The sequence below is a fragment of the Zootermopsis nevadensis genome, unplaced genomic scaffold (assembly GCF_977971745.1).
Source record: "Zootermopsis nevadensis isolate Lab colony 2312 unplaced genomic scaffold, Znev_1.0 Znev_ptg000004l, whole genome shotgun sequence".
Lineage (NCBI taxonomy): Eukaryota > Metazoa > Arthropoda > Insecta > Blattodea > Termopsidae > Zootermopsis > Zootermopsis nevadensis.
Window position 1 is genome coordinate 5,329,500 of NW_028259136.1, and position 15,851 is coordinate 5,345,350.

Here is a 15,851-nt window from a genome sequence, read left to right on the forward strand (position 1 = left end):
CTCGTTCCAACGCATCTTGGAATAATTTGCCATTGGCGGTGAGATGGACCTTCGGCCTCTCACAAATATTTAAGATGTTTGTTCTTTTCCCTGTTGTTTGGTTTAGCAAAAGAGTTTTCAGGTATTCACAGCGGCGAGTACGAAGATGTCTGTCTGCTGGGATGTTGCGCCGTGTAGTCTGGTAGGAATTTTCCCGACGTTTCGGAGGTGCTTACTGTCTCCATCGTCGGGGCGATTTCTACGAGATTATAATATTCCAGAAGGCTGTCGTTTTTAAATAATACAGGTTATTTGGTAGCGGAGGCTTTTTTTACTCGGGCAGTACACCCACCCCTCTTGCAGTCTGCTACACACGAGCCACCTCTGGCATGCGAAGAGAATTTAAATAAATTCAGGAGTACAAAAATTCCGAGAAGGAATTTTGGCACGTATGGAATGTTGAGTTTTTAAAATTAATAAAGTGGCATGTCACTGGAACATGTTTAATCTTGACACAGAATATTTTACTGTGATGAGATGATTTCGCTGTTTAACAGCTGTTGTATGCTTTGCAGACAAATTATGACGTAAAGACTATCATCAATGCGCACGTGTAACACACATTGAAGCTATCGCTTGTTCAATGAGGGTTCTGCAGTTGATGGGAAGTGAGTGTGTTAAACTGACTGCCTGTAGTGTTCTTGTTTCGACATTTAAAATGTACGATGTCTGAAGTGAAATGTGAACTTAGAACATTCTGGAAGTTAATCAGTGAATATTGGAATTATTTCGCACGTCTGTAAATGGCAAGACTACATTTTTTTCAGTGATTTAAGATGAGTACGTTACACTTAAGACGATGACTGTCTTCTGAGATGCAGAATTTTGTAGTCGCTCTGATAATGGAGGCAGTAAGCACTTCTGAAACATTGGTAACTGTGTAACAGACTACACGGGGCAACATCCCAGAGGACTAATTTTTATACTCGCCGCCACTTGCTTGAGGCAGCTTGTTTGCTTTTACACACATATGCATGGCCAATATCATCCATGAATTAAATTATTGATAATCGTAAATATTGGATCACCCGTAACTGTTTTGAGTTCGATAGGACTCGGAGAAATATGGGAAAATAATGGATAATTATCAGGTATTTAGAATTATTAACTGAATTCGGAATACCCAGGAAATTTGTTACTGATTAACGTGTGTGTACATGAAGTGCGTAATATTTTGTATAAAAACATTATTTGTTTAGGATTTTGACGTTGTAGATGTGATGGGAATTAAGAATTAATTATCCTGTGGGTTGTTGCGTCATGTAGTCATTTGGTTTTATCTACTGCTTTTCCAGGTCATAAGAAGATAAAACAAAGGATTACTTTATCGCCATTAAATTTCTTCTGTAATGTTATTCGGAAAGTTCAATAGAAAGAGAAAGGTCTGAAAATGTGTGTCCTAAATCAGGGTTTACTTTACTCTCCTGTAAACTTGCCAAGAAAGAATAACTCGTGACTACTCAAGTCAGGTAGGAAAGAAATACTTGCGAAAGGAAACACAAAAAATGAAATAAAAAGTATAGATCATGACACGACAACAAAATCGAAAACAAAGTCCCAATAAATCATTTGAAAATATTTAGAAACTTTTGTGGGACCAACTTAAAAAAAAACGTAAGTGATATTCGTAATGAAAATATAAAAGTAATTTCCGAAAAAAGTAATTATTATTATTATTCAGTCCAGAAGATTCTATAACCCCCTTTAGTTTCCAAAAACGCCAAAAAAAATTAGGTTATGTAAAACGTAATTTTCCCTGTTACTTTGTATGGACGTGCCTCTTACTTTGAATGAAAAACAAACTTAAAGTATCTGAAAAGAAATTTCTTGGGGAAGTGGAGGATTTGATTTTTGGGAATGAATGAGGTGAGCAGATGGGATATAATTATTAGTTTTGTGACTTTAAGGGGCTGCAATGGGTTGGAAATGTGGCTGGGATGAGAGAAACTAGGAACGCTTACAAAATTTTGTACAGAATCCTGTTAAGAATCGCCAATATGGATGATGGAAAGGAAATTTGAGGAAGATTTATTTTTAAATCGATCATACGTAGGTAAATTGTGAGGTTGGGATGTGAATGAACCAAACTCGAGATAGTGCCGTCATGGCTTTGATGATGAGGCAGCAAGGACATCTGAAACGTCGGTAAACTTCTACGAGACTACAAGGAGCTACAACCCAGAAGACATCCATCTACGGGCTCACCTTCATGAAAACCTGAAATCCTGCCCTCAATTTGTGTTCTAGATACTTTAGATGCCACAAATCGATAGAAAGCAGACATTACTTATAATAAATTTCACACGTGCTTATTTTGAAAACATAGGTTCCTACATTAACCCTTCAAGGCCCATGGTAACTATACTTCCGATCTGCTTCAGCGTTCACTAACTTTTTATTTTGTATTTGTGGGTTTCGTATCACTGCAAACACCTATTATTTCGTAAGACTTGAGGTTCTCACAGCGGTGAATATGAAGATTTCTGTCTTCTGGGTTATTGCGCTGTGTAGTCTGGTCGATGTTAACCAACGTTTCAGAGGTCATACTGCCTCCGTCATCAGGGCGATGAATCCATATTCATCGCCCTGATGACGGAGGCAGTATGACCTCTGAAACGTTGGTTAACATCGACCAGACTACACAGCGCAATAACCCAGAAGACAGAAATTTCACCTATTATTTCTTTAAACAGCGTTAACCAATTGATATTTGTAATGGTGTTTTCTTTGTGGTACGGAACGAATACTTGAATATTTGTTTGACGAGGTTTGGTTTAACAGCTGAAATGTAGCTTTTTGGTTCCATAAATCCGAGATCATGTCGGCAGTCGGAAGTGATCGCCATGTTCTCGGTAGGGCGAAGGCCGGCGAGCAGACACTCAGTTGCCTGCCAGCTCTCGGCAGACGCTGTACCCAACTGACTGCTCGTCTACGTTCAGGGACTACGCATCGCAAGGCATCGGAAGCAACCCTCCCCTCGCGGGATTTGATTCCAAATTATATGTTCTGTGTTGTCGTAAACCATCTGTAATCTGCTCGTTTTAAATGTGTCAGGTGTTGTGAATACTCAGCTTTCTTCTGTCGATATTTTGACACGTTAACATAATGTTTTCGTTAGTGATACAGCAGCTTAATTATTCTTGAAAGGAAGGTTTCAACTTCAGTTTAAAAGCAGGAAGAGACGATGAGAAGAACTTGTTAGATCACTCCTGTTTACAAAGTTTAAGGAGCTAATTTTTAATATGAATGTAACTGATCACGAATAACGCAGAAAGTTACAGATTATGTTGTAAATTTACATTGAATTTGCAATATTTGTAAACATATGAGCGAGGAGAATTGTATTGATCTCCCAGTGACCTACACATTTTAATTACTGGGTGTTTAAGAGTAGATTCAAACATTTTGGAACAGTAACATCTGCAGAATACTGACTTAATTTATTCAAATGTGTATCAGCACTAGGTGCACGTGAACTTACAAGGATTTTTATTTTAAGCGAAACATTTAATTCGGGATTTGTTAAAATCTGTGAAACTAACTTTTTTTTTCTTATCGACTCCATGTTTCTTATCAAGTTTCTGTTTTAGATCGTATCCGTTAGTCTAACTGGTGCATAAGTCAACGTACCATCGTGACGTATAGTTGTCGTTCTTCAATGTGAATATCGTACGCTGTTGGATGTATGATTTCAATGCTGTTAAATATATATGGAGTGTGTCCGAAATTTTGTGTTGTATAGTTGGGCGGTTTATGTATGGTATTATCCGCTGAAACACGCTATTATATTCAACACCCGTATCTAATACTGTGCTTTTAAACGCATGGTTTAATACATTAAAACGAAACCTTTACTCCAACAGGCGTACCGAAACGTCCTGTGGCAAATATTGCTGAAGACGATTGAAGATGGTGATATCTGAACGCTGTATGTCATGTCAGAAAGAGTTGACAATTTCTTACTGAAGACAGATTAACGAAGATTTATCCGATATGATTAACGTTACCGGAGGTATATTGCCAGGCACAGCAGGGCCGATGTTGCCTTCTGACTTATTCGCAACTGTGCTCACCAATTCCACCGCCATGATGGAAAACATATCGTCACTTATACCGACTTTATCGTCATCGAAATATGCCAGCACCGATCACTCGGATTACCCATCAGCCTCAGTGTTCTCTAGCGACATGGCGAACACATCAGTACCCGTGGATCACCTTGATTACGACGAGAACTCGACAGACAGCTGCAGCAATGAATACTGCATATCTGACGATGACTACCTCAACATGATAGAGAATCACATATTCCCCACGGCTTACGAGTGGGTCCTCATCGCATTTCACACTGTCGTCTTTTTCGTCGGCTTGATAGGCAATGCGTTGGTTTGCGTGGCAGTTTATAGGAATCACAGCATGAGAACTGTGACCAACTACTTCATCGTGAATCTCGCCGTGGCCGATTTTATGGTGATCTTCTTCTGTCTCCCGCCGACGGTCGTCTGGGATGTGACGGAGACTTGGTTCATGGGAACTGCGCTCTGCAAAATTGTCCTGTACTTCCAGGTAGGGAATCTGCATCGAATTCTGCTGGTACCAAATAATGTCTAATAAATCTTGTTCGGTTCTCTTGTTATGATTCTGTGTCATTTGTTTTTATTCTTGTTGTTATGAACTTAAAACAAAACTGCTTTTATCAACCAATGTACCGTATCTTGAACCCAGATGTACAGAAAGATTTTAAGTGTGTGATGTCTTAACCATATAAGAAATGTTTAATAGCAAGAAAAGTTAATGGAGCTAATTTGGAATGCGTCATTTGTGTCATTGCAGTTACTGTATTAATCTACGATATGAATGGTGCACTGTAATGATTTTGCACATGACGGAGAACGGCAGTATTTCCCCATCACGGTAATATAACCTGGGGTTTCATAAAAGATGGGAAAATTTTTGAACAGCTCAGCGTACTATTAGCGTATGAAGAATGACTCTGCTCCGTGGAGTCAGTTTGAGCTAGATAGTTGTCCAAGTGTAAAATAACCCACTTGGTTGTGTGAACATCACACAGTACAGTTCTTCCGGATGTCAGAACACACGTTACCTGCAAAACATAACAGATGTCTGTCAGCTTAACTTTACTAATTATATATATATATATATATATATATATATATATATGTAATTAACTTACTTGCTTGACGTCACGAACAGAACGCTTAGGGACAGTTAGAAATAAACCCTGAGGAAACTAAGCGCGGGCTTGCCTCTGTTCTTGATAGGAGTACGCATTCACCAAGAGATTAACGAACTGTATCTGCTCTTCTCGTCGCAGTTGCACATTTCTTCGTTTCTGTAAGCTATTTATTGTAATACTGTATCTTTCTGTATGTTGAAAAGTAGTTACCTGATATTAGAAAATTCAATTTGTAAGATTTGAGGTTTTCACAGTGGCGAGTATGAAGATTTCTGTCTTCTGGGTTGTTGCGCTGTGTAGTCTGGTCGATGTTAACCAACGTTTCAGAGGTCATACTGCCTCCATCATCAGGGCGATGAGTATGAAGATTTCTGTCTTCTGGGTTGTTGCGCTGTGTAGTCTGGTCAATGTTTACCAACGTTTCTGAGGTCATACTGCCTCCGTCATCAGGGAGATGAATATTTCCGTCTTCTGGGTTGTTGCGCTGTGTAGTCTGGTCGATGTTAACCAACGTTTCAGAGGTCATACTGCCTCCGTCATCAGGGCGGTGAGTATGAAGATTTCTGTCTTCTGGGTTGTTGCGCTGTGTAGTCTGGTCAATGTATACCAACGTTTCTGAGGTCATACTGCCTCCGTCATCAGGGAGATGAATATTTCCGTCTTCTGGGTTGTTGCGCTGTGTAGTCTGGTCCATGTTTACCAACGTTTCAGAGGTCATACTGCCTCCGTCATCAGGGCGATGAAGATTTCTGTCTTCTGGGTTGTTGCTCCGTGTAGTCTGGTCGATGTTTACCAACGTTTCAGAGGTCATACTGCCTCCATCATCAGGGCGATGAAGATTTCTGTCTTCTGGGTTGTTGCGCTGTGTGTCTGGTCGATGTTAACCAACGTTTCAGAGGTCATACTGCCTCCGTCATCAGGGCGATCGCTCGTGAATGCGGTGCGTTGGTAGTCCCTACAGACATTTTTCAGTGAACTGTGCCCATTGTTTATTATCTTTGTCAGAATTAGAATCTGTATCTGGAATGTATGGACATGAAGACAATTGGGGGAAAAAGGCATTATGAAGTTTTGCATATTCTTTTACGGTGAATACTTTTTTACTCGTGTTGGGGTAAATATGTAAAATGCCACTATAAACCGCGTTAGCGGCATTGTTCGGTGTTGCAAACTATTTTTCTGCTGTCAGTACACAGGTAATCACAACAGAAGAATGGTGGAGGAGCTGATTCTGACAAGAATTGTCAACAGCACAAAAGAGGGGTTTCATTCATACGCCAACCTATACGACATTTATCATACTGCGAGGCTCTGTTATATTAAAACTAGATTCTCAACGTCCCACGTAAGTACCGTGTGTTTTTGAGTGGAGGGTATCGATTGTGTACGTTCTGCTACCTACACTCTACAATGAAGTTGAGACGGATTACTGTTTACTGAATTGTGTGCCAGCCTACTAACTCGACAAGACCGAAAAAAATGTTCTTTTGAGAGAAGGAGAATACCAGATAACGACCAATTTGTGGTTTATGATGCTCAGTCTGTGTCGTTAGGATGGTCAAGTCAACGTCACCCTGGACACGTAACTCGGGGGTGAGCCGCGTAGAATGTTGAGAATTATACCGTGTTTCAGCAGATGTTGCAGTCCGCATATTCAAGGCGAACGTGTAGTGGTTGTGCGTTTTTGGAAGCAATGTATGGGGCAGACAGTAAGCAGGGAGTTGGATTTGATGGTGCTGGTTGGTGGAGCGGAAGACGGCTTCTGTCCGATGAGGCTGAGGACAAGAGGCGACGAACAAATTTTTTAGGACCACGTTCTGAGAAAGGAGGTGACGAAAGTTCTGGTTGTCATAGAGGCCGATCTTCTGCTCCACAATTGAGCGGCATCAACTCCAACTCCCTACGTACTGCCTGCCGTATATAATGCTTCCAAAAACGTCGAACCACTACGCATTCGCCCTGAAAGTGGTAACTAATGTTTACCGAAACCATTGATAATTATTATCTTTCGACTCGATTCGCCCTCTAAAGCCGAAGTTAAACGTGTACGGACAAGAAAAACACCTAGATTTTTCTTTTTGCAGAAAGTTTCTCTGTAGAGTAGTAAGATGAAAAATTGTTAAGATTATAGGATAATATTAAAATCTGTCTTAGCCTTTGAAAATGTAAAGAGGAAGTATCGTGTCCTTTGACTTTTTTTTCTCGATATTTTAGCATATAATTATTTATTATCTTAGAGTGGTATCCATATGGTTACGATAAATCATTAGAACATCCTTACATCAGTAATTCAGAGCAGAACCAAGGTGAAACGGAATGACACGAGAAGAATTTTTTTGGCAGTTACTAATCTATCGAGTGTTTACAGGACACTGAATCCAACAGCTGTTTTTTGGTAGAATTTTTGGTGCCCTGGTGAGGTAAACCAAAAGAGAATAATATCGATTTTTCATGGACCGCACTTAGTGAATTGTGTTCTACCTTTCGGTGTACAGGTTCGGAGTAATGACAAAAACTACATAACCTCTGGTTCTGTATGGTACCACATCTTTCATCCACCTGGCTAATTAGAAATAAATACGCCTGCGTAATAGAAGCAAACCATAAATAATGCAAGATCAATACCTGTTGCAGCTCTGTTTGGGCAATATGAAAATGTACATAGCTAACAGTCGTAAATTCATATCCTCACATATTTTTCCCGGTTGGATTTTAATGTAAGGACTCTGCTTTCGGGGTTGGGCCGCGTGTAATGAAAGTTGAAAGTTAGCCGGTACGACAAACATTACATATGCCGCCTTCGGGGTGAACATGTATTGGTTACAGAAAATTATAATAGACTTTGAAGTGAAATTCATGATAAGGAAATAAAAGAAACAACAAATAATTGTATAGCTTTACGTTTGAAGCCCTAACCTCATCTAATAAATGTTTAAACATTCAGTCCTTACATCAAAGAAAACACAGCGCTTCTCCATTGCAAGGATCAGTTGGGAAATAGTCGATGTTTATCCTAAGAGTCATATGAAGCGTAAAATACACTCTGAAGGCAGAATGCAGAGTTAGTGAATGGCAAAAGAAATTATAGGCCACGTAAGGCATCATTGTGCTTTAAGGGGCTGATCTTAGACAAGCGTGTGTCCCTCCGTTTATCGGGGACAAATGTCAGATGAGTCAATTAACAACTGACCTAATAACTAACAGTAATTAAAGTTAGTAGAAATATTGTGTTTACTTCGTTTTAAACCTGAATTTAAATAGGTTTTTATTCTTTAATACCTGGCTTATTTAAACGGCTTTCATCAACTCAGTAGTCCTGACTAGATTATTCATCTTCGTTTTATTTAGAAAGTTCGCAAAATTAAAATTTTATGTAGAAGGACGCGGCTGTAAGCTGTTCTAGAATATCATCGCGAAAGTTTCGTGTAAGGAATGAGGAAAACATCGAAAACCTATCCTAGTAGGCAGCGTCTGGCTTCTTAGTAGCTTAAATTATTGACGTATAGATATTGAAAAGAAGTTGTGATCACGGTAAGATGTAAGGAAACCCCTGTCAGTACAAGATCCCATAAAGATAAAACTTCGCCTTTTCTTTTTAACTCAATATTGGACGAAAGTGAGTGATATTGTAGATGGTCGTGTTCTGGTCTTCTGGGATATCGCGCCGTGTAGTCTGACAAAAGTTTACCTACGTTACAGAGGTCCTTGCTGCCTCCATCATTAGGGCGATCATATTTATAGTAGGCCGCTTTGAGAACCTGAAATCTCACCGTGAATGGTATTCTTTAGGTTTCGGCTGCTCTATCGGCAGGTCCATGGTGGTGGTGGTGGTGGTGGTGGTGAGGGAAATCCCCTAATGAGTTTTCATCTTCCCAGACAGTCGCTGTACTGACTGACCTCTAACTGCAGTAAACAAATAAGAATGGCTTCTCAGCGAGTAATTTAAATTCAGTATGTATCGGAGCGGCGCTTTTGTGCGTCAGTTTCTGGCTTGGCAGAGGCTCCTAATGGCCGTTGTATAGGGCCATAAACGTTAATCGCTCAGTTAAGCAGTTTTGTTAGCCACCCGCCAGTGGCCGAAGTACTCATACTTCTGCGTAGAAGTGTATCTTACTGAACACAGTCCATACAGACATTCATACTTTTATGTTCAGGAAAATTCCCGAAGGGCCTACGTAGAACTTAATTGAGAACGATATAGTAAGGAAGTTGTCTTGGGTGAAGTGACTGGAGACTGACGAAATTGCGTGATGAAAACATTTTTGGCCCATCGGTGTGATCTTTTACGTTGCAGGTAGATACCGCCGTTTCGGAGGAACGTAATACTTCCATCTTAACGGCTGACGCTACACCGTGATTTTAAGTAACCGGAAAATACGTTGCACCACAAGGGAATTTTGGACTGGGCCCCGTCCTGAGCAACTGCATTCCGACTGACAGTCGTACTCTGGTTTTATTTCTAATCGCCTTTAACTATTGTTTAAAATAATTAAAGTGTTATTTCTACGAACTTTTAACTAAGTTAAGATTTAATGTGTACTTTAAAGTATTGGAATCAGGCCGCGCAGAACGGGTAAAGTTTTTTCAACGTGTCGAGAGTTATTGCAGATTTCATGTCGAGGTTGAATGAAAAGTGATGGTCGTTTCTATTACAAAATCGAGGTAAAGTGGGTCAGAGAAGATCTTTCCCCTATAAACCTTCATGTCGTGGGGATAATTTTATCTTCACGTTCTATTTTCCTAAACACCTGGTTTTCAACAATTGTATCTGTGTTACTTCTTCGTCGTAAAATATGACATTTCATAGCCATACAAAACAACGGGCAAAATTATTGTTCTGGAAAGTAAATTTTGTTATAATTCTCGAACTAAACAATAATCTCCAGAATTCTTTATTTTCCTTATCTTACGTTTTCCCCGGATTCTTATTTTTTTTAGATTCTTATATTACTTATTATAAACTCTTTAATTATTATTATAAATTGACCTAAGTGTTACAGGTACTTACTGCCTTCATCGTCATCGATTACCCTTGTGATGGAGGCAGCAAGGACCTCTAAAACGTCAATAAACTTCTACCAGACTACACGACTCTACAACCTGGAAGACAGCCATATTCATACTCGTGAGAACGTGAAATGTCTCTAGTTATATGACTTTGTTGTGATTTAGATTTCGTGTTATTTTTATAGAACTGTATTTACTTTTTTGTAAATGTTCTTCTGGACCATTCAACGTCTTTGCTCGCCCACTAACATATTAACTTCATCAGTAGAAGCAAACACTCATATTTCACGAAATCGGCTTAATTTACACAATGGTGTGAAGTAGTCAGTCCGATGGAACTGTTCCTGTTCGTCATTCGAAATTCATCGGCCTTAAGAAGCGAAGATTTTGCGACTGGAGTTTATAATCTTGTAGGAGGTCTGGCCGTATTTTATTAGCCATAAAGCATACCTACGGGCTTCTGATAACCTCTTAAATAAGGCGCTGTGATCGTTAAAACTTTACGTAATGCATTTGCTAATGTAGACAATGGAATTTGAATTGCACAGCTGTAATTTTATCTCTTACCTAATAAATTTCTTCATACAGAGTAATTTCACATTGACTCATTGAATGGTCCTCCAAAGTCTGCATTTGCTTGTTTAATCAGGATCATTGATTCATTTTGATGTACACGGACCTATTACAGAAAATAAATTTTAATAATAATACTATTCTGATTTTAGCTGATATATCGGATCGTTTACTATAATTTAGAAATTTTACCAAAGGCAATGTGGTCACCTTCGCTGCATCATATTTTAACTGCGTTTAAAATTTTCAGGTTAAATCTTAAACGTTCTACGTATACCACATTAGCTATTCAAAGAATTTGGGGTTCGATCCCAACCTCTGTCTCTAATAAAAAAATATCTGGGTGAGATTTCAGGTTCTCACGACAACGAGTGTGAAGATCGCCGTCTTGTGGGATTTTGGGCCCGTGCAGTCTGGTCGATAAGTTACCGACGTTTCAGTTACCAGACTACAAGTAGTATCATTCAAAAGAACAGCCATCTTTATATAAAATGGTGTTACATGTATTGGATGCCTGGAATTGGCTGACTTATTTGGGAGGGACAGAAGTTCTCTAACTATGAAATGCAGTCGGATAACCCGCGATCCGTATTTACCGAATGTACACGTACCCTGACGATGATATGATTGAAATTCAGGCTGAATGTGAGCCGTCAGATATGGAGCACAGGAAGCCCAGTATGTCATTTTGGTAGACAAAGAACCAACACGCCGAACAAAACAAACCGAGACCTAAAAACTGAATTTTATTTTAACATATTTTAAAAGATGAATTTTATCAAAATAGTGACATGTAATCTGCTTCATAATTTACTTGAGACCTGATCTCCACATGGAGGTGAAAATGCCAACCGTGATCATCTTGTAGGTGGTTACCACCCTGAAGATGGAGGCGTTACGTTTCTCCAAAACTTTGGTAACCATCTACAAGACCACACGGAGACAGATCGCAAACCATGGTTGAAACCAAAATCTATATTTGTGATATCCTGGCTCGGTTCAGTCTAGTTTAATAAATCTTACTATCTTAAATGCAACGTTCAATTCAATTCGTTCTGATGATATTTGAATTTATTTGCGGGTTGCATACTCATATTACACGTCGACAGATAATAGAATAAAATTGGCATTTGCAGCTACAAACGTTGTTAATTAAGGACAGATCCCGTAGTCACCGTTTGTGTTATGAACTGTGGTGAAATACGGAATACATGCAAATTGAGGTGTTTTTGTTCTTTGAAGGCGGTCTCTTGTGCAGAGGCGTGACTACAGTCTGATTCCCCGTCCAAACGTTCCTAATGCTTCCCTCAAAACAATTTAAGAAACTTTTGCTGCAGACAATATCAGGGCTCATATCGAAGATTTCAAGTGAGCCTTTACCATGGCATCTTTCCACTTGTTTTAGCCCTTTAAAGCCAAGTGGTAACTATATTTACCACATGAATTTGTAATCATTATCTTTGTATTTTGATAAAAAAGTGTGTTTCTTTGTTTCTTACGATTTTAAAAATAGGCAGCGATTATTTACCGAGACGTAGTGGCCTGTTTCAAGTTATCGTCTCGGAATTAGTCAGTGAAAACTGATTAAAATCTTGATTAAGAAAAATTCTCCGTTTAATTCGAGTGTCTGTGAGGGCGTGAGTGTATTTATGTGAGGTACTGATACGACACAACGCTTTAATTAATAGAGCACAGTATTAATCAGTATAATAGACGAGCTAGGAGAATGTGTGGGGAAGATAGGCTGTTAGTGTGCGGATTTTTTTATACTCGCGGGTTAAAAACATCGTATTTGATAGCTGTTGCTTGTTACAGAGTAAAAACATGTCGACACCTGGCAGGCTAAAGGAATATTTCCGCAGAACACAAAGGCATACCGATCAACATGTATTTTTCTAGCTGTCCACTTTTATATCTGCTTTATACTGTCCATAATCTTTATCATTATATGATTAATACAGAATGATTTAAGCACAGTTTTATAATATGTAGGAATTGAGGCTTTCACGGCGGTGAGTCTGAAGATTGCTGGTTTCTGGGTTGTAGCGCCATGTATTCTGGTAGAAATTTACTGAAATTTCAGAGGTCCTTGCTGCCTCCATCGTCAGGACGATGATCGCTCTGATGATGGAGGCAGCAACAACTCAGAAGGCAGCCATCATCAGTTTTATAATAGTTTGCCTTATGTGTTTAAAAATTAAATTAATTTTATATTTAGAAGATACCGAACGTGCATAATCCTATTACATTTAGCCGTTTGAAGCTTGGGGCCAATCTAATTAATTTTAAAAATTTTGTCCGTGCTATCCAAGCAAACTTAACGCGTTACCATTAAAAGGATCAGTGGGTAAATTCTGTTTCGGGAAATAACAGGTTTACTCTGAGCATCGCGTGAAAACTATAAAAACACTTTGTGAGAAAAATGCAGAGGATGTTAAAACAGGTTTTAAATGGCAGAACTAAATTAAACCCATACCATGTATTAATTGCGTGTGTGAGGAGAATCTCATTAAGAAAACTTTTCGCTATAATTTTGCTTCAGAAATGCCATGGGCTTATTGTCAAAGTTGTCTACATTTTCGAAAGTGTCGTCTGGGTTTACAAGTTGGTGTACTTTGATCTGCCCTTTTCATTCCTCATTTAGTAATCGTCTGTTTTTCTGTTCAATGCACCCGATCAGAAAGAAATATTGTCGTGACGTCAGGGCATTAGTTTTAACTCAGCAATTTTGTGCTTGTACAAATTACCATTAAAATTAATTGTTTACTCTACTGGAAAGTAGCAGTTTTGGAATTTATTTCTCAGAGAATTTCTTATAAGAAACAGAATTCAGGAGATGAAAAGATTGTGATTATAAGAACTTTATCTTACAATCAGAATTTAAGTCCTTAATATTGACAGAGTCACGTAGGTTAGTTCTTGGTATGCTGATCCCGTATGTAGAGCCGTAAGCACGTATGAAGGCACGTTGATTACGTGGGTCTGAGCATTCTAGACTGATAAACTACACCGCTCGTTTTCAGAATAAACCATTTTTGACTGTCTGCTTAAGAGAATTCTGGGTGAACGTCGAAGTAATAGAAATGAAAATGATGATTCCAAATGTCCTTGCAGAGAGTCAAACCCCAGGTTTCAGCCATTCGTTTTAATATTTTAACTATCACGAATCTACATGTGTAGATGATAATTCCATGCCTTTCTGAGGTGTCTTCAGATTGTGTCTCTCGCTTTGGCGATGAAAGCCGCGTAAAATATCGATATGTTGCATGACACGATCTTGGGCCAGCTCAATCCTAGGAAGTATTACCCAAAGATTTCATTTCCTCGTATCTGTATAAAAATTGTGATTGATTTATATATTGACGCTGTCAGCAGTTCGCACTAGGTTCACATAACACTGGATGGTAGGATGATTAATGAATAATAAATTTGGAAAGATATAAAAGGATTTGATCTTGGCATAATTTAACACGCTGTGCCGGCGGTGACCTGGAGGGACTTGGATAAACCATGAAATCCTGTCAGAATAGTAGATCTCCTGGCCCTAGGTTGAACCCAGGACGTCCCGAATATGAAGCAGGAGTCCTAACTACTCGGCTCTGACTTTTCTGTGGTGTAGATTTTAGGGTGTATCCAGAGCTTTAATAAGGAAAGTTTTATATTCGTTTTCAAAGGGGCGTATAATTTCAATAGCTTTGCTTTTGTGTAGTTAAATTTTGTTCTGCCGTACTATCAGTAACATAATCGGACTTGGTTTATAGTTTTACTAGGAATCCGAAGCACGTCATGTGACAGGATGTGGGTTATAATATGAGAGATAAGTACAGTTCGTGAGCAGAATACTTAATAGTTACTCCCAAAATGAAAAATTAATCTTCCTTGAAGTTTGTTAAGTCTCATTTGTATTTAAGACTAATTTATTCTACACCCGATTATTCCCTAATGAATATTCCCATTTCGAATATAGGAATTCAGATAAGTGGATTAATTTGTTGTAGGTTATTTAGAGCCACTGTTTTCAACTGTAGAAGTTAAATAGGATAGAATAAGATGGGAAGATGACTTAAGAGGGGCCCTTGTATGTTGCTCTGAGTAATTTCTCGACACATGCCTCAATAGATACTCGGTGTCTAGGTCGAGATTCAAACCGGTTACCACCTTCCATTAATTACGTGTTAAGTTTTACCACTACACGAAAATGCTCGGTTAGAATCCATCAGTAATGTGTACTCTGATAACACGGTCTTGTAGCAGAGTAGGCATGATTGCAAACTTACTAAATTGCAAAAAGAAGCTAACACTTAAAATTATTCATTGTCAGGACTTTTTCCATCGTTTATTCTTTAAAACCACGACGTTTCGGAGGCTGGTTCTGTCTCCGTCTTCAGGTGAGAGGTGCCTACTCTGTTGGGTCCCTTAGATAGAGCTAGTCTCTGTCACTGGATTAATTTTAAGTGTAAACTACCGTCATCAAAACCCTTTAGAATTGAGAAAAAGTTAAGCTTATCGCCTTATTGAAGGAGAATATCTGTCAACTGTGCCGTGTGCCAATATTTTATGTACTGCATCTGATCGATCGTGTGTAGCCTTACTTGCTGCGAGGAAGTGACTGTTTGTTTTTGTGACGGCAGGGAACAGCAGATGCTTTTTCCCATTCGTTACGTCATATGACTGAATCTGTCTACGTAAAGCGGATTCTTAAAATCTGCGAATAATAACTTGACTTGTTTCCAAGACGTTGGGTAACAGCAGATCCACACTGCAAGTCTGTAGAAGGAGCGTGGCCAAATGGCGGAAGAAAATTGAATTAAATTACTTTTTTCTGTTATTGTAGTTTGATTCTTGGGTTATTTAATAACGCTGCTTCAACTGCAGAATGTATGTAGCATAAATTGAACGAGATTCATAAGTCGTGAGTACTTAATATTCTAAACAAGGTGGTCCTGGAATATTTGGACTTGTCTTCGTAGCATTGACGTACAGTGTCTGAGGGAAATTAAGTAAATTGCTAATCTGGATAGCCGGTAACTTAGTC

General features: G+C 38.9%; 1 protein-coding gene across 2 annotated transcripts in view; it reads left to right on the top strand.

Moving 5' to 3' along the window:
• Positions 1 to 2,937: 2,937 nt before the first annotated feature.
• The window catches only part of LOC110829174 (orexin/Hypocretin receptor type 1), a 140,368-nt gene continuing 127,454 nt past the window's right edge, over positions 2,938 to 15,851 (top strand). For both annotated transcript variants that reach the window (XM_087342969.1, XM_022062626.2), the window contains exon 1: positions 2,938 to 4,605. In XM_087342969.1, coding sequence (XP_087199095.1) covers positions 4,033 to 4,605 — 573 coding nt within the window. In that variant the 5' untranslated portion in view covers positions 2,938 to 4,032. The remainder of the gene's footprint in view (positions 4,606 to 15,851) is intronic.